Source organism: Haliaeetus leucocephalus, unplaced genomic scaffold (assembly GCF_000737465.1).
Source record: "Haliaeetus leucocephalus isolate CR32 unplaced genomic scaffold, Haliaeetus_leucocephalus-4.0 Scaffold163, whole genome shotgun sequence".
Taxonomy (NCBI): Eukaryota; Metazoa; Chordata; class Aves; order Accipitriformes; family Accipitridae; genus Haliaeetus; species Haliaeetus leucocephalus.
Window position 1 is genome coordinate 1373340 of NW_010972599.1, and position 18757 is coordinate 1392096.

Sequence of the window (18757 nt, forward strand, 5' to 3'; positions counted from 1 at the left end):
ACAGAGCAGAGAACTCTCTTTTTATTAAGAGTCTGATGTCAGCCCGAATCTCGCTCGTTCTGCAGCTACCAGCATCGCAAGCAATTTGAAAGGAAAAATTCCCAACTTTGATGTTTTGCTGTTTGGAAAGGTAAAAAAAAAATAGATGAGGATAAAATTGATCTCATTATAGAGTTAGGGAAGAAAGTAGCTAAAGGGGTGTAAGTCCCACACAATTACTATCTGCCCAATACACAAAGTCTTCTCAGACATCCCCATACACAGAACATGTAGAAGATAAAATGTGAATGGCTTACTGGTAAATATATCTTAGTAAATGATAATTTGTCTCTACTTATGATGAAAATTTGAAAAATGTATTTCATAAATAAACTTCTGATTGAAAGAGGAGTATATACATCAAACAGGGAGTACCATAGCTGGGACCTGCACACCAGGCAGAGCTGGCTGCTGCCTCTCCTGCTGCCCAGCTCTTCCCTCCATCAGCACAGGCGCCCGGTCTTTCCCAAAGCACGTTATGCATCACGCAGTTTCCAATTATATTTTACTACAATACTAATATGAGGCATAAAATCTGTCATTCTTGTCTCATTCTCAGAGGAATCTTATCAAAACCCATGCTCAGGTCTCTCCGATACCGCATGCTATCTTTAGCTAGGCAAGCTGGCTAAATGGAGAGCTATACACGTAGGAAGATGCTCCTAACTTTAACGTACCCTGAGCACAGCCTCGCTCCGCTGCCTCAGGCACCCACCAAGGGATGAAATGTGACTGCAAGCATCCCCTCCTTCCAGCGAGGAGGTGCCATAGCTGTGTTACATGCAGTTTAACACCATTTTGCAAATTCTAGGAGCTTTCTCCTCCCACAGCCTGCCGGCCCCAGCCCTGCGCTTCTCGGGAAAGCCAGGAGCCTGGCCGCAGACCTCCGTCGTGCTGCATTTCCATGCGGATGGGGTCTGCAGCCTTAACGCGGCTACTTCCCCAAGGGCTCAGGGATGACTGTCAGCAAACTGCAGCCTAACTGGAAAAGAAACGACAGCACAGCTGGAGCTGGAGGGGTGGAGATGAGTCTGTAATAAGGAAAGACAGCAAAAAACCCTCCACCGTACTGCCGTGCTGGCTGGAGCAGCATCTGGACACAGGCAGAAGTGACATCTAAAGGACTAAGTCAGAAGAAGACTGAAACCCCATTGTTTAAAGAACAACAGCGGTTTGTACCTCCCTATCAAATTTACCTATATGTGGTATACAGTCTTATTTTCTAAATAACAATGATTTGGTATTACTAAAAATACTTTTGGTACAGTTTCACACAGGAGAACTGCAGGTTTTCAGCTGCAATCAGTAACTCACCATGAATGCAAGAGAGCATTAGTTTTTGTTTGGGGGTTTTTTGTGTTTTTTTTTTTTTTAACAGAAAGTTGTCATACAGTATTGAATAACTTCCTTGGGGGTTTTTTTCTTACTGGTAAACAATATTCAGGGGAAAAAAAGATCACCTAAGCAGTTGTTCTAGGCCATGGAGCATTGCCCTTTGGTTATAAAGCAGAACATGGGGATCCCTGCTAGCAGGAGCTGCACTGGAGATGGTTCGTGCGGCAGCCATTTCACATGGGGGAAACCTCCAGTCTCCTGTACTGAAATCCCAGAATTGGATTTATTCTAGTTTGTCATTAAATTACTTGTGTAACATTTCAGTTCAAAGCATTATCTTTATTGCTTATTTTATCTTCATTCATTTTTTCCATAAAACAAGGCAGCTGAAAGTAATAACTTTATCTTTTCAATGGTTTTGCTTGAGCAACCAATTAATAGCTGTGTAGTCTGATCCATACAGCCCTGCCTCCCAGTGCTTCCAGCAACGGTGATACACAGCAGCTTTTATCCAAAATTCAGGAAAAGCCCTTGCAACATTCACTGACTTCAGAAACAAAAGCACACTGAAGCTAAGGAACATTCCTGCTCCATCACCCAAAACACACGTCCAATTTCACAGTCACCAGGAATAGTCCTGACATGGTATGATACATCATAACTGCCATCACTGCTATTTTGTATTTGTGTGCATGGCTATCTGAATTGCAGTAACCTTCTACTAGCCTGCTACACAGAAGGCTGGGGGTTTTTGGTTGGTTGCTTTGGTTTTTTAAACCTGAATCCTACACAAATAATTCTCGGTTGCATCTCCATAGTGCATATAAGATATTTTATCCCAAATAATTTGTTGCCATAAACTCCATGCAGAATCCAATAAACTGAAGGATCAATTCACAGTCCTTTGCCATTTATGTGATGTATCTCTGCTGCTCAGAACTATACACAGACTTATCTTAATCCAGAACATAAAGAATTCTAGTTTTAATTATACAGGAGCAATAAATCCTGTAAGGTTGTCATAAACGTCATTAAATAGATCATTTACTTCTCAGTATTTCTCAACACAAGAGTACCATGATTCTGGAAAAAAAAAAAAAAAAAAAAGAATGTTACTTTCCAATACTAAAAGCATCAGAACTCATTGTAACTTCTGTCATAAATACACTTTTTTCAGCATTTTTGCTTCACATGGTGTCTGGAGACATACCGGCCTGAACTGACTCTGCTATGGATAGCCTCAAGGCAGAAAGCCTAAAGAGGTACAAGGAGGTCTGGAGTGAGAGAATAAACTGAACATCAGATTTTTTAAAAAATACCATTTAGGATGGATGTGAAGTCTACTTACGGATACTGGCTGCCATTTCTAAGAAAGAAGATCTGAAAGAAGGCATCTTCTCATCAGAAAAATACATCAACTTTCTATGAACATCCTTCATTAATTCATAAGAAATCTACACACAGTTAAATGATGCAATCTAAATGTAAAAGGTTTCCACATTTACTAGCTGTGTTTATTACACTGCAGTAATAGCTACTGCTAGATTTTGATAAAAATTCAAAGTCTAAATAAATATCATACTAGTTCAACGCAGTTCAGAACCATAGCTGTTCTTTTTAGCAAATCAGCTGTAATACAAAGTTAAGAAACCACAGAAACTGGACTCAGCAGTCATACTGTTTTCAAGAGGATAAAAATAATGCGCTCCAGCCCACCCCCTTCCAATCTTACTGCATACCTAATCAGTTAATAAACAGTATCTTTATGAATGTGACAATGAAAGGCTCATATCTTTTTCAAAAAAATACTGCATCGCCAGGTATTGCTTGCTTTATCTTTCCACTATAATGGACTTCAAGACAAACTAGAGAATGAAGCGATGTGAAAGCCCTGATACTAGGTAATCACTGAATCTCTGAAAAAGTCTTTCAGTCAGCTGAGGAAAGGCGTTGTGAAACCTCAGCCTCTGTAAAATCTCAATGGTTATGTTACCAGCCCTGAAGGAAGAAACCGTAAATATATGACTCCCAATTATGTCATCAAATGGTTTCACTGTCACTCTGTCTCACAAGCAGTCACCCTTCTCTCCTCCACGCAGGCCATCGGACGGAGCTGCTTCGGGGCTCGTCTCCTCCCGGGCTGCAGCGGCCAAGCACCCTCGGGGGCACCCGCAAGCACCAGTCAGGTCACGTTTACAACAGCAAAGCCAAAAAACCTCCTGAGCTCTACCCTGTGCTAGCTCCTGGTTATAATTGTAAATGGGCAGAGTAGCCAGCAGAGGAAAGAGCAGGGATTAATGTTTCTTGGGAACAGCTCAGAGGAGAAAAATGGAAGGCACTCACCATGCAGAGAAACAAAAATTCTAGTAGAAAGGGAAATTAAGAAGACACGAAGGCGAGAGCGAAAAGAGCTGCGTCTGCTTGTGACTCTCTTGCAGCTCACACCACCAGGCAGCAGCTTTCTGCTGAAAGTACCGGCTACGACCATGGCATGAGTAACGTCCGAAGCAAAGACCAAGGGAAAGCCCTGAGCGGGCGTTACACACCATGTATGTGCATGGGGATGGGGACAGACTAATGAGAAATCACTGGGGTCTTCTTCAAGGCCTCCTTCCCTGCCCACATGCGCTGCCTGATGGCACATGGTCTCCCTGCAGCACCAGGCTTCACAGGGCAGCGCCTGCAAGGCAGCCTTCGCCTCGTGTCCTTGGGGAATATGCATCAACAGCACCGATTTACTTGCTTTTCTGGTGTTGGAAACAGGGAGTGGCTGTGTTTCTATCAATCCAAAGCTTCTAGATAATTTTGTCTGCTTTGTGGTTTCATACACAAAGATAAAACCAAGGATGCATAAAGCAAGACAGAAAAACTGGCCATTTCTAATCAAAAGACGTCTTACAGAAACTTAGGACAAGGCTTCAAGATCAACAAAGAACAGCAGCAAGGTTCAGTCTACTCATGTGCCTCCTCCGTTGTAGGAAAAATTATCCTGGACAAAAACCCGAGAAAAGGAGAGGATTCACATCTGTTCGGATGGGCACTCTGGAGCAGACCATTGCTCCCCAAGCTGTCAGTGCTCAGACACGACATCCCTGGGCCGACAGCAGCGATGCTGTCCTCTGCCACACGCATCCCTTGTCCTGGTGGTCACCACGCTCCTGGGCGCAGGGCGGCAGCTCCGTGGAGGAGCGACGATGTCTTCTCCCCAGCCAGCCGGCTGGAGTGGAGAGGGATGAGCCCTGGCCTTTGAAGGAAAGGGTGGGAGGCACAGGAATCACACTCTCATTTATCACCTTTATGGCTGTGTTTTATAAATGAATCCTGGGCTTGCGCATACAATGAGATACAAGTTACCTCTCTGAAAATAATTAGAAGTGAGCAATAAGCCAGGGAAGATGTATTAGTGTATCAATATTAATTTAAATGCAATGGAAATACCTAACCGATGCTGAGTGCTAAGCAAGCAAAAGTCGATGGAAAGCGAGCAGATGGAGGATTGGCCTGCCACACATTTTGGGCCATGTTTCAGAAGTTCCTGCTGCTCAGCAAGAGAATCCCTTGCTCGGGGGGTCCTTCACGTGCTCCTCCTGCCCACCATGGGCACACCTATGATGGGCACTCCTTTTTAAAAATATTCATACTGCCGTAACGGCATTACCTACATACCATGTAACTACTGCTTGTAGTCCTACCGGCCTGTAAAGATCTTTGTCAAACCAGTTTGTGTATGTAAGTTTGTGCCATTTTTTCCTGCAGCATTAGTCATTCTTTACTTTGAAAAACTCACCATTACAAATGAAGCCAAAAATGTTTAAGTAGAGTTACAAATGTAAGGTTAACGGTGAGAGTCAAACCAGTTTCTGCAAAACAAAATTATGCAGACAGTAATTGCATGGAATGAAGGTAAGAGGCATTTCATTTATTTTTATTTTTTAAACCTTCCCTGACCCCCCTTGGCTGTCATTCTAGTATTTTAGAGTGCCTTATAAAGTGAAACCACTACTGACATATAATTTTTCTATCTCAGCATCTTATCTGCTTTCATTAACAGGCTGCTTTTTCAACATTTATGAAAAAAGAAATGTTTGATAGCTGCCAGAATTTATTTACACATACCTTCAGTAAATCTTTAGTAAAAGATTTTTCTTTGTTGTAGCTCTGTGGTTTTTCCCTGTAGGGCTGAACAGTTCAATATTTTATTCTACCATGCTATACCTTAAAGAAGGCAAAAGTTTGGAGAGAAAAACATTTCTTGAATTTTCTTACTTGTTTTGTGAAAAGTCTTGCAAATAAGTCCCCCAGTCCCCTGCCTGGGCTGGTGGGGGCTGCTGCTGCCTGCTTGGCTCCACACAAGAAGCAGGAGGGATGCTGACAACAGCATCCTTCTCCCTTCCTACCTCCAACCAACACCAAATTTTGCCATCCCAAATTCAGTCATCAGCAGGAACCTGCTGAGGATTCCCAAATGCAGTGTAACCCAGACATCAGAGGGCTCAGGAAAGGGGAAAGAGGCGGGAGAGACTCTGATGTCCATGGGACACCCCCCAGTGCCACGGGGACCAGAGCGGGGCTGAGGGCGGCAGGTTTCTTCCTCTGTGTCCCCGAGTCACCCTTCTTTCGGGGCCTTACCTGCGCACCCGTCTGCAGCTATCAAAAGCAACCCTGAGGAGTGTCTGAGGAAGAGCAATTCGATGTGTACAAGTCCATTTAGTTACGAACACCAGGATTAATTGCTTTCAGGACACCCGCCACTTGAATCGACACATTGCAAGCCCGCAGCTGGCATGCATGCAGAGCATCGTACATTATCCTAATTGGTATTTGATATGAGGCTTGATGGGTAATTATGTCATATTTCGGCAGCAGGCATCAATCACTTGTGCGCAGAGGCTATGTACTTTGGTCTAGCCCAGAAGATGTTATTTCAGTGAAAGAAAAAAGGAAGGAGCTTCCTTCTGAAGAGCCACTGCCTTCTGAACAAGCCTTAAGTTACTTGCTTAAGAAATCTCCTTTCTCCCTGAAAAATTCATACTCCTCGCTAGCAAGGGGCAAATCCATTTACAGACAGGAACAGGTATTTGCAGGATTTTTTCATTGCTGAAGGTCTCCAGGCATGGTGGGATGGCACAGGGGGACCCCCGCGGGGAAGCTGCACGCCCAGACATGCAACCTGCCACACTAGCGGAAAGTCAGGACAGGCGAATCCTACCCAGGCAAAGAGATTCAAAATGGAACAAATGGCAGCTTGTGAAGTTCCCATCCAAAATCACCACCTTTTATAAAGAAAAGGCTGGGCACAGGCGGGTCCTTTTTAGTAACAGCAGCACCCAGGCAGTAAAGCCTGTCTGTAAGATATCCATCTCTGCAAGCATGCGGCACCTTAAAACGTTGCATTTTCATACTAATTATTGCTATGTTCCACTTACGGAATTGTTTTCTACAGGAAAAACAGTTTTAATGAAGTATTTCATTACTGCAAAGAGGTCAGCTAAATTTGACATGATTGTAAAAATTGATATGCCTTTTTAACAAATATTGTGCTTTACTAAGTTTAATGAAAATTAAATGAAAAAAAGAAGGTTTTTTTCACCCAAAAGAATCATTTCCCTTGTAAGAAAAGCTACTGACAAGTTTTACATTATCAAGAAAACCGCTTCCCTGTCTAGGCCTGTTGACCTAAATCATGGTGTCTGCTTGGTAATAAATCTTCTTTTTATGACTAGTTTAAACTTACTAACTTGTGGAGGCTGTAATAAGCCCTGTACTATCGTGTCACAAATTACTGCAACTCATGATTTACATAAAAGAAAAAGGGACGATTGCCAGTTCCCACAGACAGTAAATCACAATGGTGTAGTAAGTGGTACCTTTTGAATTTTAGACTTAAGCTGGTCATTTCTAGACTAGCACCCCATAACTGAGAAAATAACTATAAAATACTGAATAATAAAACAAATACATACCTGTGATTCTTCATGTTACAGTCAGGGACTGTGTTCATACAACACAGAGTAACTGACAGCTATTTTGGTCATTTGCAAAGTCATTCAGCAACAGATGGCTCCTCAAGCAAACCACACTATTAACAAAAGAGTATGTGAAGAAGCAAGAGATAGGAAAGTAACTAGTGAAACCCCTACGGAAAACAACTGTGTGTGCCCCTATTTAAGTAGTGACTGGCAGTATGCAAGCACATTTTGTCACTGCCACTGATGAGGAGTTACACATGCGAAAGGTGGACTTTCCCATTCCTGTAATATCTCTGCTGGAAAGCATTAGCAACCATGGCACTTTCCTGACACCTTCACACCGCAAATCCATGCACAGCACCCTGCCTGCGAGGGTGAACACCAGCTCCCACCCCTCAGAGGAAACCCCATTGCTCAGCACCACCAAGAATCACTTAGCGCATCCTTAGCATGCTGAGGCACCTTCCTTGCAGAGATGATTCTTCCCGAGCCCCTAAAAATGAAGCAATTCTTCAAAGCCTCCAAATGACAGAAAACTCACTTTTTTTTGGTTTTGTTTGGGAACACTCCAGTCTCGCTGGTTAAAGCCAAGTCTCACGTGTCATTCCAGCCTGTTGGCCAGGAGCTGGCTAGCTTTCTGGTCAGAGGAGATTGGAATTCATTGGAAATGCTGCTCAGCCGGCTGGGATTCACCCTCCAGAGCTCTGCTGCTTTTCTCTATTGAAGGGAGACTGAACTCCAACAGAAGCTGTAAGCTAAGAGGAAAGTATGGATTTCCACTGGGTCTATAGCTTCCGAGGACACGCAGTTCTCCCCCACAGCCCGGTTATGCTTTGTGCAAAATTATACATTAGTCGAATTAGTCGCTTCCTAGCAAGAGGTAATGTGATCACGCACCAGGATTTAGTAAGTAGCAAGGAAAATACAGAAGAGTTGGATACTGAAAAGAACCTCGAAAGAAATTTTCTCATTTCTAATTAAAGGCAAGGAGGAATGAAAATAGATTCATAGCCATATGTTACAATTTTAGCATGGCTTATTATTCAGAAACATGGAAAAAAAAAAATTAAAGCCTGTAATATAAACAGCTACAGGATTTGTAATCGACTCCAGAAACAGCAGAGGTGACTGTCAGACCCACAGAGAGGAGCACAGCAGGGGGGGCAGAGCACGGCAGCCCCGTACCCGGGGTGCTGCACGGACCCCTGCACCGCTCCACGCCACCAAAGGGCTGCCGAGCACAACGAGAGCAGGGATCGATTCCTGTACGGTGGTACCATCGGGATACCTCCTGCAGAATTGCCGTTGTCAGAAAACATCACCATCGGTTCCCATTCATGAACGAAAGTTAAGGGCCAAGCTGGTATGAAATCACGTCTGATTTGGTCTTAAATGACAACAGGACGGTCTGTAGTGTAACATGTGCTTTTTTAACTTGCAGGCTTTAACTTCTTCAGGTTTTATTATATGCATCAAATTTTAAACATCAGCTTTCAGGCCACACACATCCACCTTAATCCTATTAGAAAAAGCTCTCTAAGGATGAAGAAAGGACCAGATTATCCTTTTCATAACAGTAACACATCCCATCATGACTGGCTTAATCCATTATTTCCCATCTACATACACCAGCCAAGTGACCAGTCTATACAGAAAGTGACAAGTAAGGCTAAACCAATACAGATTACATCCTAAAGATGCACAGGGGAAAAAAAAAGGAGAAATATAACTAGAAAAAATAAGCAATCTGAGCTTACACTGGGAAGTCTCCTAACAGTAAAGTATCTTAAAATTTCAAACTTGCACCTGAACACCGTCACAAATTGGCTTTCCAAACCCAAAGCAACCTACACTTTAGAAGGGAAGCGCACACACATAACATCTGCAGTACAGAGAGTTTTAGTTTATAGACAGGAAAAGAATCCCATTTAAAAAAAAAAAAAAAAAGTCTATCAATCTCTCCATTAGTCCAATTTACTGCAGGCAAATCACAGTCCCCATTCATACCTCATTCAATATAAAAACTGTATGAGTTGCATCAACACAATGAAATACAATATGCTGTTTACATGACTCCTACTTAGTTTGATATTTCCTAAAATACAAATTTCACATATTTACATTAGTGCTGCCTAGAATAAACTAGCTGGACTACACAATGAAAGAAGAGGAAAGTTCTATCCAACTGCTATGAATATAAGCAGTGGAAGAAGCAGGTTGTTTCCTCAGTCCTTCGCTGGGAACCATCACTGAGCACCACCCAGTATCAGGAATGAAAGGAACCAACGTACCTGACTGCAAGGCTATGGCAATTAGAACTGGAAAACAATAACTGATTCTGAAGCATTACTTCAACTAGTTTTCAGTCATCCCACGCACAAGATGCTAACCACAAACTTAGAGAAAAAGGTGATACTGAAGTGCCGCGTTAAAAATATCAGAACTGCCAATCTATGGTAACACGCATACATACATTGCATACACACACTTTGTACGTATGGGTGTATTGTGTTAAGCATATAAAGAGAAAGTTAAAACCTAAAACATGCAACTTTAAGGGGCAGGGACCCTAAGAATAAATCACATCCTAATTGCAATTTAGGACAAATCACTCTAAAAGAGGTATTTGGAGGGGACAGAATCACCTTTTGTAAAGCAAACAATATTCGCTTAAAAGTCACAAAAAGACCAGAGGTATACTGGGTAACTCCAGAAATAATTCTTTTACTGTTTCAGGAGAGTGCATACACTGCTTTTATCAGGTTAAACTGTAACATATTAAAAGGCATCTCATATATATATATATATAAAAAAAAAAAAGTGTAACTTAGCTTTTATAAAATATATTTAGATTTACCATCATCAAATTTTTTGTTCTAATTTATTATTTTTCAAGATGGCATCTGCTTTAGAATTTAAACAATAATTTTTTTGCTCTTCCAGTTAATGAGAGAATGCCCTGGATGTACAGCACCTTCCGCCCAGGCTACGATGAGCCAGATGCTCTGCTTCCCTGCACCAACTGCTGGTCACCAGTATGGTATCAGTTTGTGCACAGAGCCAATAATTCTTTCATATACACAAAACTAATCATTCTTCCAAGAAACTGCATCCTACATGCACACACCGGATGGTTTAATTAAAGCACTTCATGCATTTTTATTTGCTGAAATAGATTTTTTAAAAAAGACTGTTTATATAGACAAGTTCAGTTAGGCTGATTGCATGTATACAGGATACCAGGGATGATCAATACAAGCACTGTATTTTTAAGAAGAGCTCACTATACAATAAACTGTACTTTATGGGCACATTCTTTTTATATAAATCAAGACCCACTAAAAGAAAAAAATTGCATAAACCCTTTAAAAAGTAATTTGTCATTAACACCACGCTTCCAATACGGATATATGTTAAATTTTTCTATGGTTTATATTGAAAGCTTAGTTTTCTATGGAACATAATCTTTCCCAAAAGACGCTCCTGGAAGAGAAAATAGCACAACTACAAATACATAGCTGTAAATGTACCAAGGTTTCTTGTTTAACTGCAATCACTGAGAAAGAAGCTTGCTTGAGTAATGGAAGTCAGAAGAACCATAACAGAAACAGCTGCAATGAAATTAGGACAATATCATAGCTAATGTCTTCCAGCTTGCAACATATTTCAATGGAAAACCAGAACTGTAAAATAAAACAAAAAATATGCATATAATTAAATTAGGCAGTATTTGTCTTGTCACTATTTCGCAGCTGAACCTATATGAAATTTTGTTGAGAACCATTTTTTTTTTAACCTGAGAAGAGTCACTTCCTCCCAGTTCCTGCCACGTATTAATTGTTCTTGTGGAATCTGCACTAAATCTGCACAACAAAGTCGGGAAATTCATTACACTAAGTAATGGCTAGGATGAATGCACTCACATTAAAAACACGATAATTCTAAAATTAGCTTGCATTTTAGCCCCTCTTCCTTTGCTGGAAGAGCAAAGTAGCATGAGGACATCACTGTGAGTCAGGACTGTAGTTTTTCATTTAAATTAATCCATGAGCAGTTTATCTCCTGCCAGTGAGGCCGGCAGCACAGCCCCACAGCCAGCAGGAAAGGCAGCAAAAAAGACGGAAACTTGCAGTGAGAGGACAGGCTTACCTAATTGCTCTAGCCTTTATTTATTCTCCTTTTTATTGCAATACACCAACTGTCCCACTTTAAATGCGTCCATTAATTCTGATCAATGCAGTAATTAAAAAAAGCAAAGGCAGGTGACACGCCAGGCGAAGCGCACTGCAGTAATCAGCCTGGTGCTCACGTGGGCAAGGACATACCACCGCATGGAGTTTCACCCACCATGGCCAGGCTGGAAATGCCACCTCCTCTAGAAATGGGGCAGGAGATGCTATTTGCATGAGTTTCAGGCAGAGGAAAAAAATCAGCTCCTCCGTTCCACCAGAGTTTGCACCAAACTCATCTCTCCCCTCGGAGGAGCGATCCCGCGTGGACAAACTGCTCGAGAGGGACAATGTAGTGGGACATAGGGAGAAACAATTCTCATCCTACACCTCAACAGAGAGAAACACTTAGACTTGAGAGCTCCAGACACCTGGGAGCGAGGTCTTTGAACTCCCTGTAGCACTTGAACCGTACAAAAATATTAGTACGGTTAACATCGTAATCACTTATTTAGATGCAGGACATAGAAGCATTTGCTGTGAACTTAGTAAGTGCCCACTTTGTTACTTTAGCAGAACTACCCACTGTACAAAACCATCCCTTAACTCTAATTTATTCCTCAAATAAAGACGAGAAGAATTTAAAAGTTTAACACTAGCCACAAAAATGGCTGAAAAGCAGCCATGGAAAATATGTCTGCTCTGGACTCTTGCCCAAATTCAACAGATGATGAATTTTAGGAAGACAAATATTCCTTTCTCAACTCTACAACCTTCCTCATTTTGATATTAGATGAGCATCATCTTTTTTTAAAAAAGAATATTTTTTCTATATTTATGACAAAACATCTTCCAGTACTCTACTGAAACAATTTAAGCATGAAATTATGCCTTACAGTTGCACACATTTTCTGTGCCCAAATGTAACCAAGATTAACATTTCAGAATAGAGTAACATGGACCACCCTCTCCTGAGGCTGGAAGAAAGTACTGAAATGCCTCCTAAATTAAAATCTTTGACATTTACACCTTCTCTCCCTTTCCCATTTCATATCCAAGCAGGGAAAGGGCCTTCCCATACCACCTGCAGAGTCTGGGTTTTCAGAATACAATTTGCTACTAGTTCTTGTATGCACAAAGAAGTTTGTCTGCTAGCAAAAAAAAAAAAGTTTAAAAAATGCAAGACTTCTTATTAGGGGATCAGACAGCGATATTTAGATCTTATGATATTAGACAGGAAAATAAAGTTGGGATGGGATTAATCTAATTTCAATTTACCCATCAAAGACTGAGAAAGCCTTCCTCCAGTTGTCGGAGAGGGAAAGGCACGTCCCGAGGGCACCTACTTCTCTCCAGTATAAGGCGGCTGGGCAGTCAGTTCAAATGTGTAGAACAATGCTTCTTTGATGTATTAGAGTCCTTAAAAGGATTCAGTGCTGAGCTGCAATTTAATTTGTGTCACCTTCCAGCATACCTTTGCTTGTTAGCTACGACAGGGGAAAAAGACAGGGTACTTACTGCCCTGTGAAGAGTGTCACTGATGGTCGCAGCCGGCGGCCGCTGCCCAGGGACCCAGACCCACCGTCCCCAGGGAGGACTATGAAACTGAGGAGCAGCAACGATGTGTGCTCGATTACCGACTCAGGTCTGCCAATCAATTTTACAACCTTAAAAGCCATTCCTCGTCACATATATAACCTTATTTAATGAGAATGAAGTGGCTGCCTAGTGATACCTAAAAAGAGATTCTTGTCAATTGGGTTTTCTCCCAATAAGCTTATCGTAACGAGGACTGGGCAGAGAGAGAGGGAAGAGTTTTCATTAGATCAGTTGATAGATGGACCCTTCTCAGGTCAGGCCCGTGTACTGGGAAAGCTCGCCTTTCCCCTTCCAGCTACATCAAACGAGTAATAAAAGATACGCTACCCTTCCTTACAGGCTTATCTCTCTCTTAAAGGCCTTTGACCATCAGGGCTACAATCACAGGGCGATTACACAAAGGCACTTACCTGACCTCTCCTGCAAGCAGGCGGCTGTACCACCCGCTAGGAAGGGCTGTGGGAGCCTCAGCCACGGAGCAGGACATCGTGCCGATTAATGCACGGATGCAGGAGAGTCACCCGGCTGCGCACCACGAGACAACCCCGTCACCCATACTGGATTGCCAGCAGTGGAAAACAGCCAGCACAGGTTTGCTGCTTTTGTCAGATTTTTCACTTGTTAGTCCCTGGGATGGGCACAAGTGCCAACACTTGCTGCATCAAAAATGGCCATGAAGTAGCATGTACGAATTCCACAACATACCCGCAAATCAGAGGTAAAATAAAAAAAATAATAGACCTCTAATGAGATGCATTAAGATGGCAGAGTTAAAATACTAACAATTCCACAGAATATCAACCTAGTTTAGGAAAAAAGTGAAAATATATACACACAGACACACATATATATGTACATGTGTGTCTGTGTGTGTGTATATATATATATGTTAAAAAAAAAAGAATAACCAAAGAAGATTTGAAAAATTAAAATGGCAAAAAACAATCAAGTTAAGACAGAAGAGGGACAGGAAATGTGCTGGCAACAAAAACAAATTTGTAAAATGCAAAAATAGAAACCCAATAGCCAAAGATGATCAGATCTCAGAAGACATGAACTCGAAAGCAAAGAGGGTTTCACAGTCAAGGAATTAGCATGAGTGTGCATGTGTGCAGGCAAGCAAAGAAGAAATTTCTACACAAACTCAGTTCAATTATGTTTTAAACATGTGCTTCTAAGACTCAGTAAAATCTATTTTCAGCACAGCATGAAGGCTGCAGGAAAACAGACAGACTGCATTTAGAGGATACATAAATATGTTTATTCTTCTGAAGAGGTTTTGTGGGGGTGTGACATCTTGTGTGTGTTTCAGCAGTTATGTATGGCTGCAACAGATGAGAAAATTGTCAATTTTGTAAAGCATTAGCTAAATTAATGGATGTGTTAGCATCATCATTATGGTAGCGTGTAGTATAGGGTCTAAAGATTAAAAGACTTCAAACAAATTTAAACCCATCAGCTCCACCAACTACAGTAACAAGTAACTAACACACAACAATGAGAGTAATTACTTGTGTTCCCTGAAAAGAACCCATTTAAGAACAAACATTTTCAACACAAGGGAAGAAATACTGACTAAAGCTGTGATATCCAGAGGACTATCACATAGGCATAGTGAAATCAAGCACAAAGAGGCTTGAATTCTTCTTGCAGCATGGAGGAGCTATGTAGACTTGTTTCAAAAGGTTTCAGAATAGCGATAAGAAAAAGTAAAACACAAAGGTTGAAAACTAAATTAAAATTAATTTAGATACTATTTGTTTAATCGGAAGGCTAATATTTTTCTGCTCACAAGAGCCAATAACATTTCCAAGCATTAATAAGCCTCATACTGCTCCTCTGTATCTGTAAAATATGATTCTTGGCATTTAAGAGCTGGCACAAGCAAGGCATGCATGAATTTAGGCTCCGTCTGCAGCGTGCGCAGCAGCAGTGCCCAAGCGCAGCCAAAGCGATGCTGCATGTGTTGCTTCCAGAACCAGAGAACAGGAATTCTCGACACGACTACCCCTTCCCATCGCCCGCAGGAGGCTGTGCCCGCTGGTGCTCGATGCTGCGCGGAGGCAGCGGAGGGATCTTCCATCCCTGGTGCCCTGCCGCCTTGCCTTGTGCCTTGATAGAAGGTCTAGGGCACAAGCAGACTAAACCAAATTCTCACGACTCCTGTTGCAGTGCTCGAGCCAAGCCACGGAAACATCAAAATGCAGACCTGAATGGTCTTCCCTGGATCACAGTCCTTCACAACTGCAACTGCACACACAATAGACATGTACTGCCTTTCCTTCAGGGGAAAAAAAAATTAATCCCATTTATATATACCTGACAGTCTCTTGTGTTTGTTCAATGTTTCCAAGCTGACTAGGCAGAAACTTTTACTTCTTTCCCCTTTCTTCACGTTGTTTCCCCTTCCTCAGTTTCAGCCAATACCTGTAAACAGTCATAGCTGCTCTCATAGTTGTGAATGTCTCAGCATTACAAGAAGTTAATATCAAAGAAAGACCTACATTTCAATATCTGAAGAAGTATTACTGTGTACTCAAGAAAGTACCTTTCCATGAAATGAAGAATCTGATGCCACTTTGGGGAATAACTTCAGAATGAACCTTTCTCTATCAGTCCTGTAACAGCCAACATACCCATAAAAAACTCTGTGCTAATGATCTAAACACAGCATGATGAATGAGAGGAGAAAGACCTTCTGTCCTGCTTGGCAGCCTCACGAAGAGAGGAAAGCTCTGGTCTGGAGCGCAGTGCTCCTCTCACCGTACCGGCAAGCACAGCGGTCCCCACGCAAGCAGCCCCGCACCAGCAGTCAGTAACTCGCTGCACTGCTCCTACCTAGAGAGCATCCTTTCCTAAGGATAATCAGGTGATAGAATTTTTCCTACCATTTTGCTCTGAGAAAACACTCAGCACGTCCATACACCTAGGAGCCTAGAGCTCTGTCTGGCTGCTTGAGGAGGTGTTGCGCAAGCTCATATGAAATATGGCATGTGTCGGCACGGGCTCAGGAGCCCTGAGGAACGCGAGCTCCACAATTTCTGGGTGCGTTTCACCCTCTCCTTCCAGCAAAGGCTTCTCCTGGGGTCCTGAGGTGCAGAACACCCCAATTTGTTACCCATGCTTTGCCCTGGCCTGTCAATCTCCTTACACACTTCGCTAGAGGACAGGATGGACAGAGGAATACAAGGACTGATTCCAGAACTGCCAAGGCTAAAAAAAAGACTCATTAATTGACAGTCCTTTCCTCCTCTCTTCTAAAATGCATTATGGCTCTGTGTGTTCACCTGCTTGTTTTTATACTGTGACACGAACATCAAATAATACACACGCATAAATCTGTCTGACAGAAAGAAAATTTTTCCTAACAGATTGCCTTTTTTTTTTTAAACCCTCTCCCCACACATACCCTGGTGACTACATTAGGTTATAATAATTAATCAATTATCAATATAACAATTTAGCCAATATAAGGAGCCCCTAATTCATCAACAGAAGGTCCATGTGCTGAAGAACTAGATTATAAGTAGATCACAAGGGAGCATCTCCCAAAACCAGCGCATCCCCATCCATCTGTCTCCTCCTGCCCATTGAGCCAGCTCAGCACGTAGCAGACCAGAGCCTGCTCTGCCTGCTCCTGCTCTCCTCCACCTGCGCCTGTCGCAGACGGCCCCAGTGACAATTAAAGGAGGTGAGCGGCTGACAGCAGACCTCTACGATGTAGAATTAATTACGAGATTATCATTGGGAAATTCCCAGAAGTACTTACGTAAAATCTCATTATCAGCCTCTTAGTTCACAGGATAAAACACAAGTTTTATGTTTACAACACAGCATTTTCAAGACAGCAAACGCTGTGTCAGCCACGACACTTTCTGTGGCGCTCCCTCCCTCTTTCCTCTGTTAGGACGTAAAATGGACAGCACTTCTCCCAGCCTGTCTCATTAGCGGGCCTCACAGAAGGTGTAGACAGAGCAAATAAGCTAAGAGAATGCATTTATACCCCTCCTATCTGCTCGGTTTAAAGACAAGCAAATAAATGCCTCCCCTGCCCTACCAACCTGCACCAAACTTTCACAAAAGACATCCTTAAAAAGCACCCTAAAGACACCCACTGAGAGTGCTCATTCTCCCCCATTTCAGCTTTGTGCTTTTGCCTGGAATAGAAGCACAACTGCACAATAGCTGAATTTTATAAACAAATGAGAAGGTTTCCATTACAGCATAGACTTCTCATGCACACTGATGAACTATGTTTGTCTCCGATCTTCAGCCCAACAGATATAAGCTAAGTTTTAACTAGAAAAGACAAAACCCAAGACGTGATTGGGGTGAACTGACTGAACTCCTGCCCCGAGCTCCAAAGGCAGCTAGTCCTGCTGCCAGATCTTACAATTAGTTCTGCTGCTCTATAGTTGGACTTAGTTTGTTATTTATATTATTTTCTTCATATATTTATATCACTCTAACATAAGGAAGACCAAGCACTCTATGGACTAAGTGTATATTCCAGAACACGAGCACAGAACCACCCAATAAATGCACACCCTGACAAATCTGCGAAAGACTTTTGTGACTTGCTTACAAGCAACTCGAGTCACCTCCTGAACAGATTCTGCCATCGCTGGAGACTTTTTTTCATCCACAAATCCAATGCTTCTCAAAGCTTATTAGATAGAGTCTCCTCCTTCAAGCCTTTATTCTGCTTCTCCTTGATAGGGGCCTTTGAACTGTGATGCATCTGTGTGAAGAACGATTTCTGATGCTTGGACTGATATTAAACAAGAGGGGTTACAGCCAGAGAAAGCCTACAATCGTACCTGGGAAGCCAGGCGACAGTGCTGCAACGCAGTGGGCCTGGGAATAGCATCAAAGGACGTAAGTGTGTCAGTGCACACCTACAGCTTTACTGATCCCTGGTAGTTTTAGACAGTTTGAAACATTAAAGCTTCTTACCCTCAGAAAATGTTGATCAGCATGCTGTAGCTGTACTGGCAATGCCCACTGAAAGATTTCCTTTCCATTTCCACCATTCCACCCACAAGTTTAACTTTGATCACAAAAGTTTAAACTTTTCCTATAAGCCAACCAAAAGAAATCTTAAATTTCATCCTGAAATGCGTATCAAAGCACTGAGCTTGCCAGTAGCAGACCGGACAGGATAGTACCAGAACTACATGCTCAGTATTATTCAAACTTAGAATTTCTGCTGTAATGGCAAGGATTTCACATAATCCAGCCTGTGTATCAATGCCATCCTTAATCATGGAAAGCTCAAAGCAAAAGGCATTTTTAATAAAAAGTGTGTGTACAGGTATTTGCGAGCTAAAATTAAGACTTACAAATGAAACTGATGATAGCATTTATCTACTTATACTGTCTCAAGAAGTTGTTTTAACTGTACCCTGTGTGATAATTTAGGAAGGTTTTTTTCCTTCTTTTTCCACATTTATGGTGTAACAATTCTGACTATAAAAGCAGTAGGAAGCTGAAAATACAGAGTTGGGAGCTCCAAACTGTCACCAAATGCCTGATACTTTCCCTTGTTGTATGTCTCCTTGGTATAGTAATTCACATTAGCAATTACACTTCCATTCTGGCAGCAGGTTTTAATTATACCTTCCAATATTACAAAAGAAATAGGCT

General features: G+C 42.0%; 1 protein-coding gene across 2 annotated transcripts in view; it reads right to left on the reverse strand.

The window, feature by feature from the left end:
- GALNT13 (polypeptide N-acetylgalactosaminyltransferase 13) overlaps positions 1-18757 on the reverse strand; it is a 135602-nt gene that overhangs the window by 95591 nt on the left and 21254 nt on the right. The window contains exon 2 of one of the 2 annotated variants that reach the window (XM_010563057.1): positions 11952-11975. The exons of the other annotated variant lie outside the window; for it this stretch is intronic. Within the exon in view, the coding sequence (XP_010561359.1) occupies positions 11952-11975 (24 nt within the window). The remainder of the gene's footprint in view (positions 1-11951; positions 11976-18757) is intronic. 2 annotated transcript variants of the gene reach the window in all.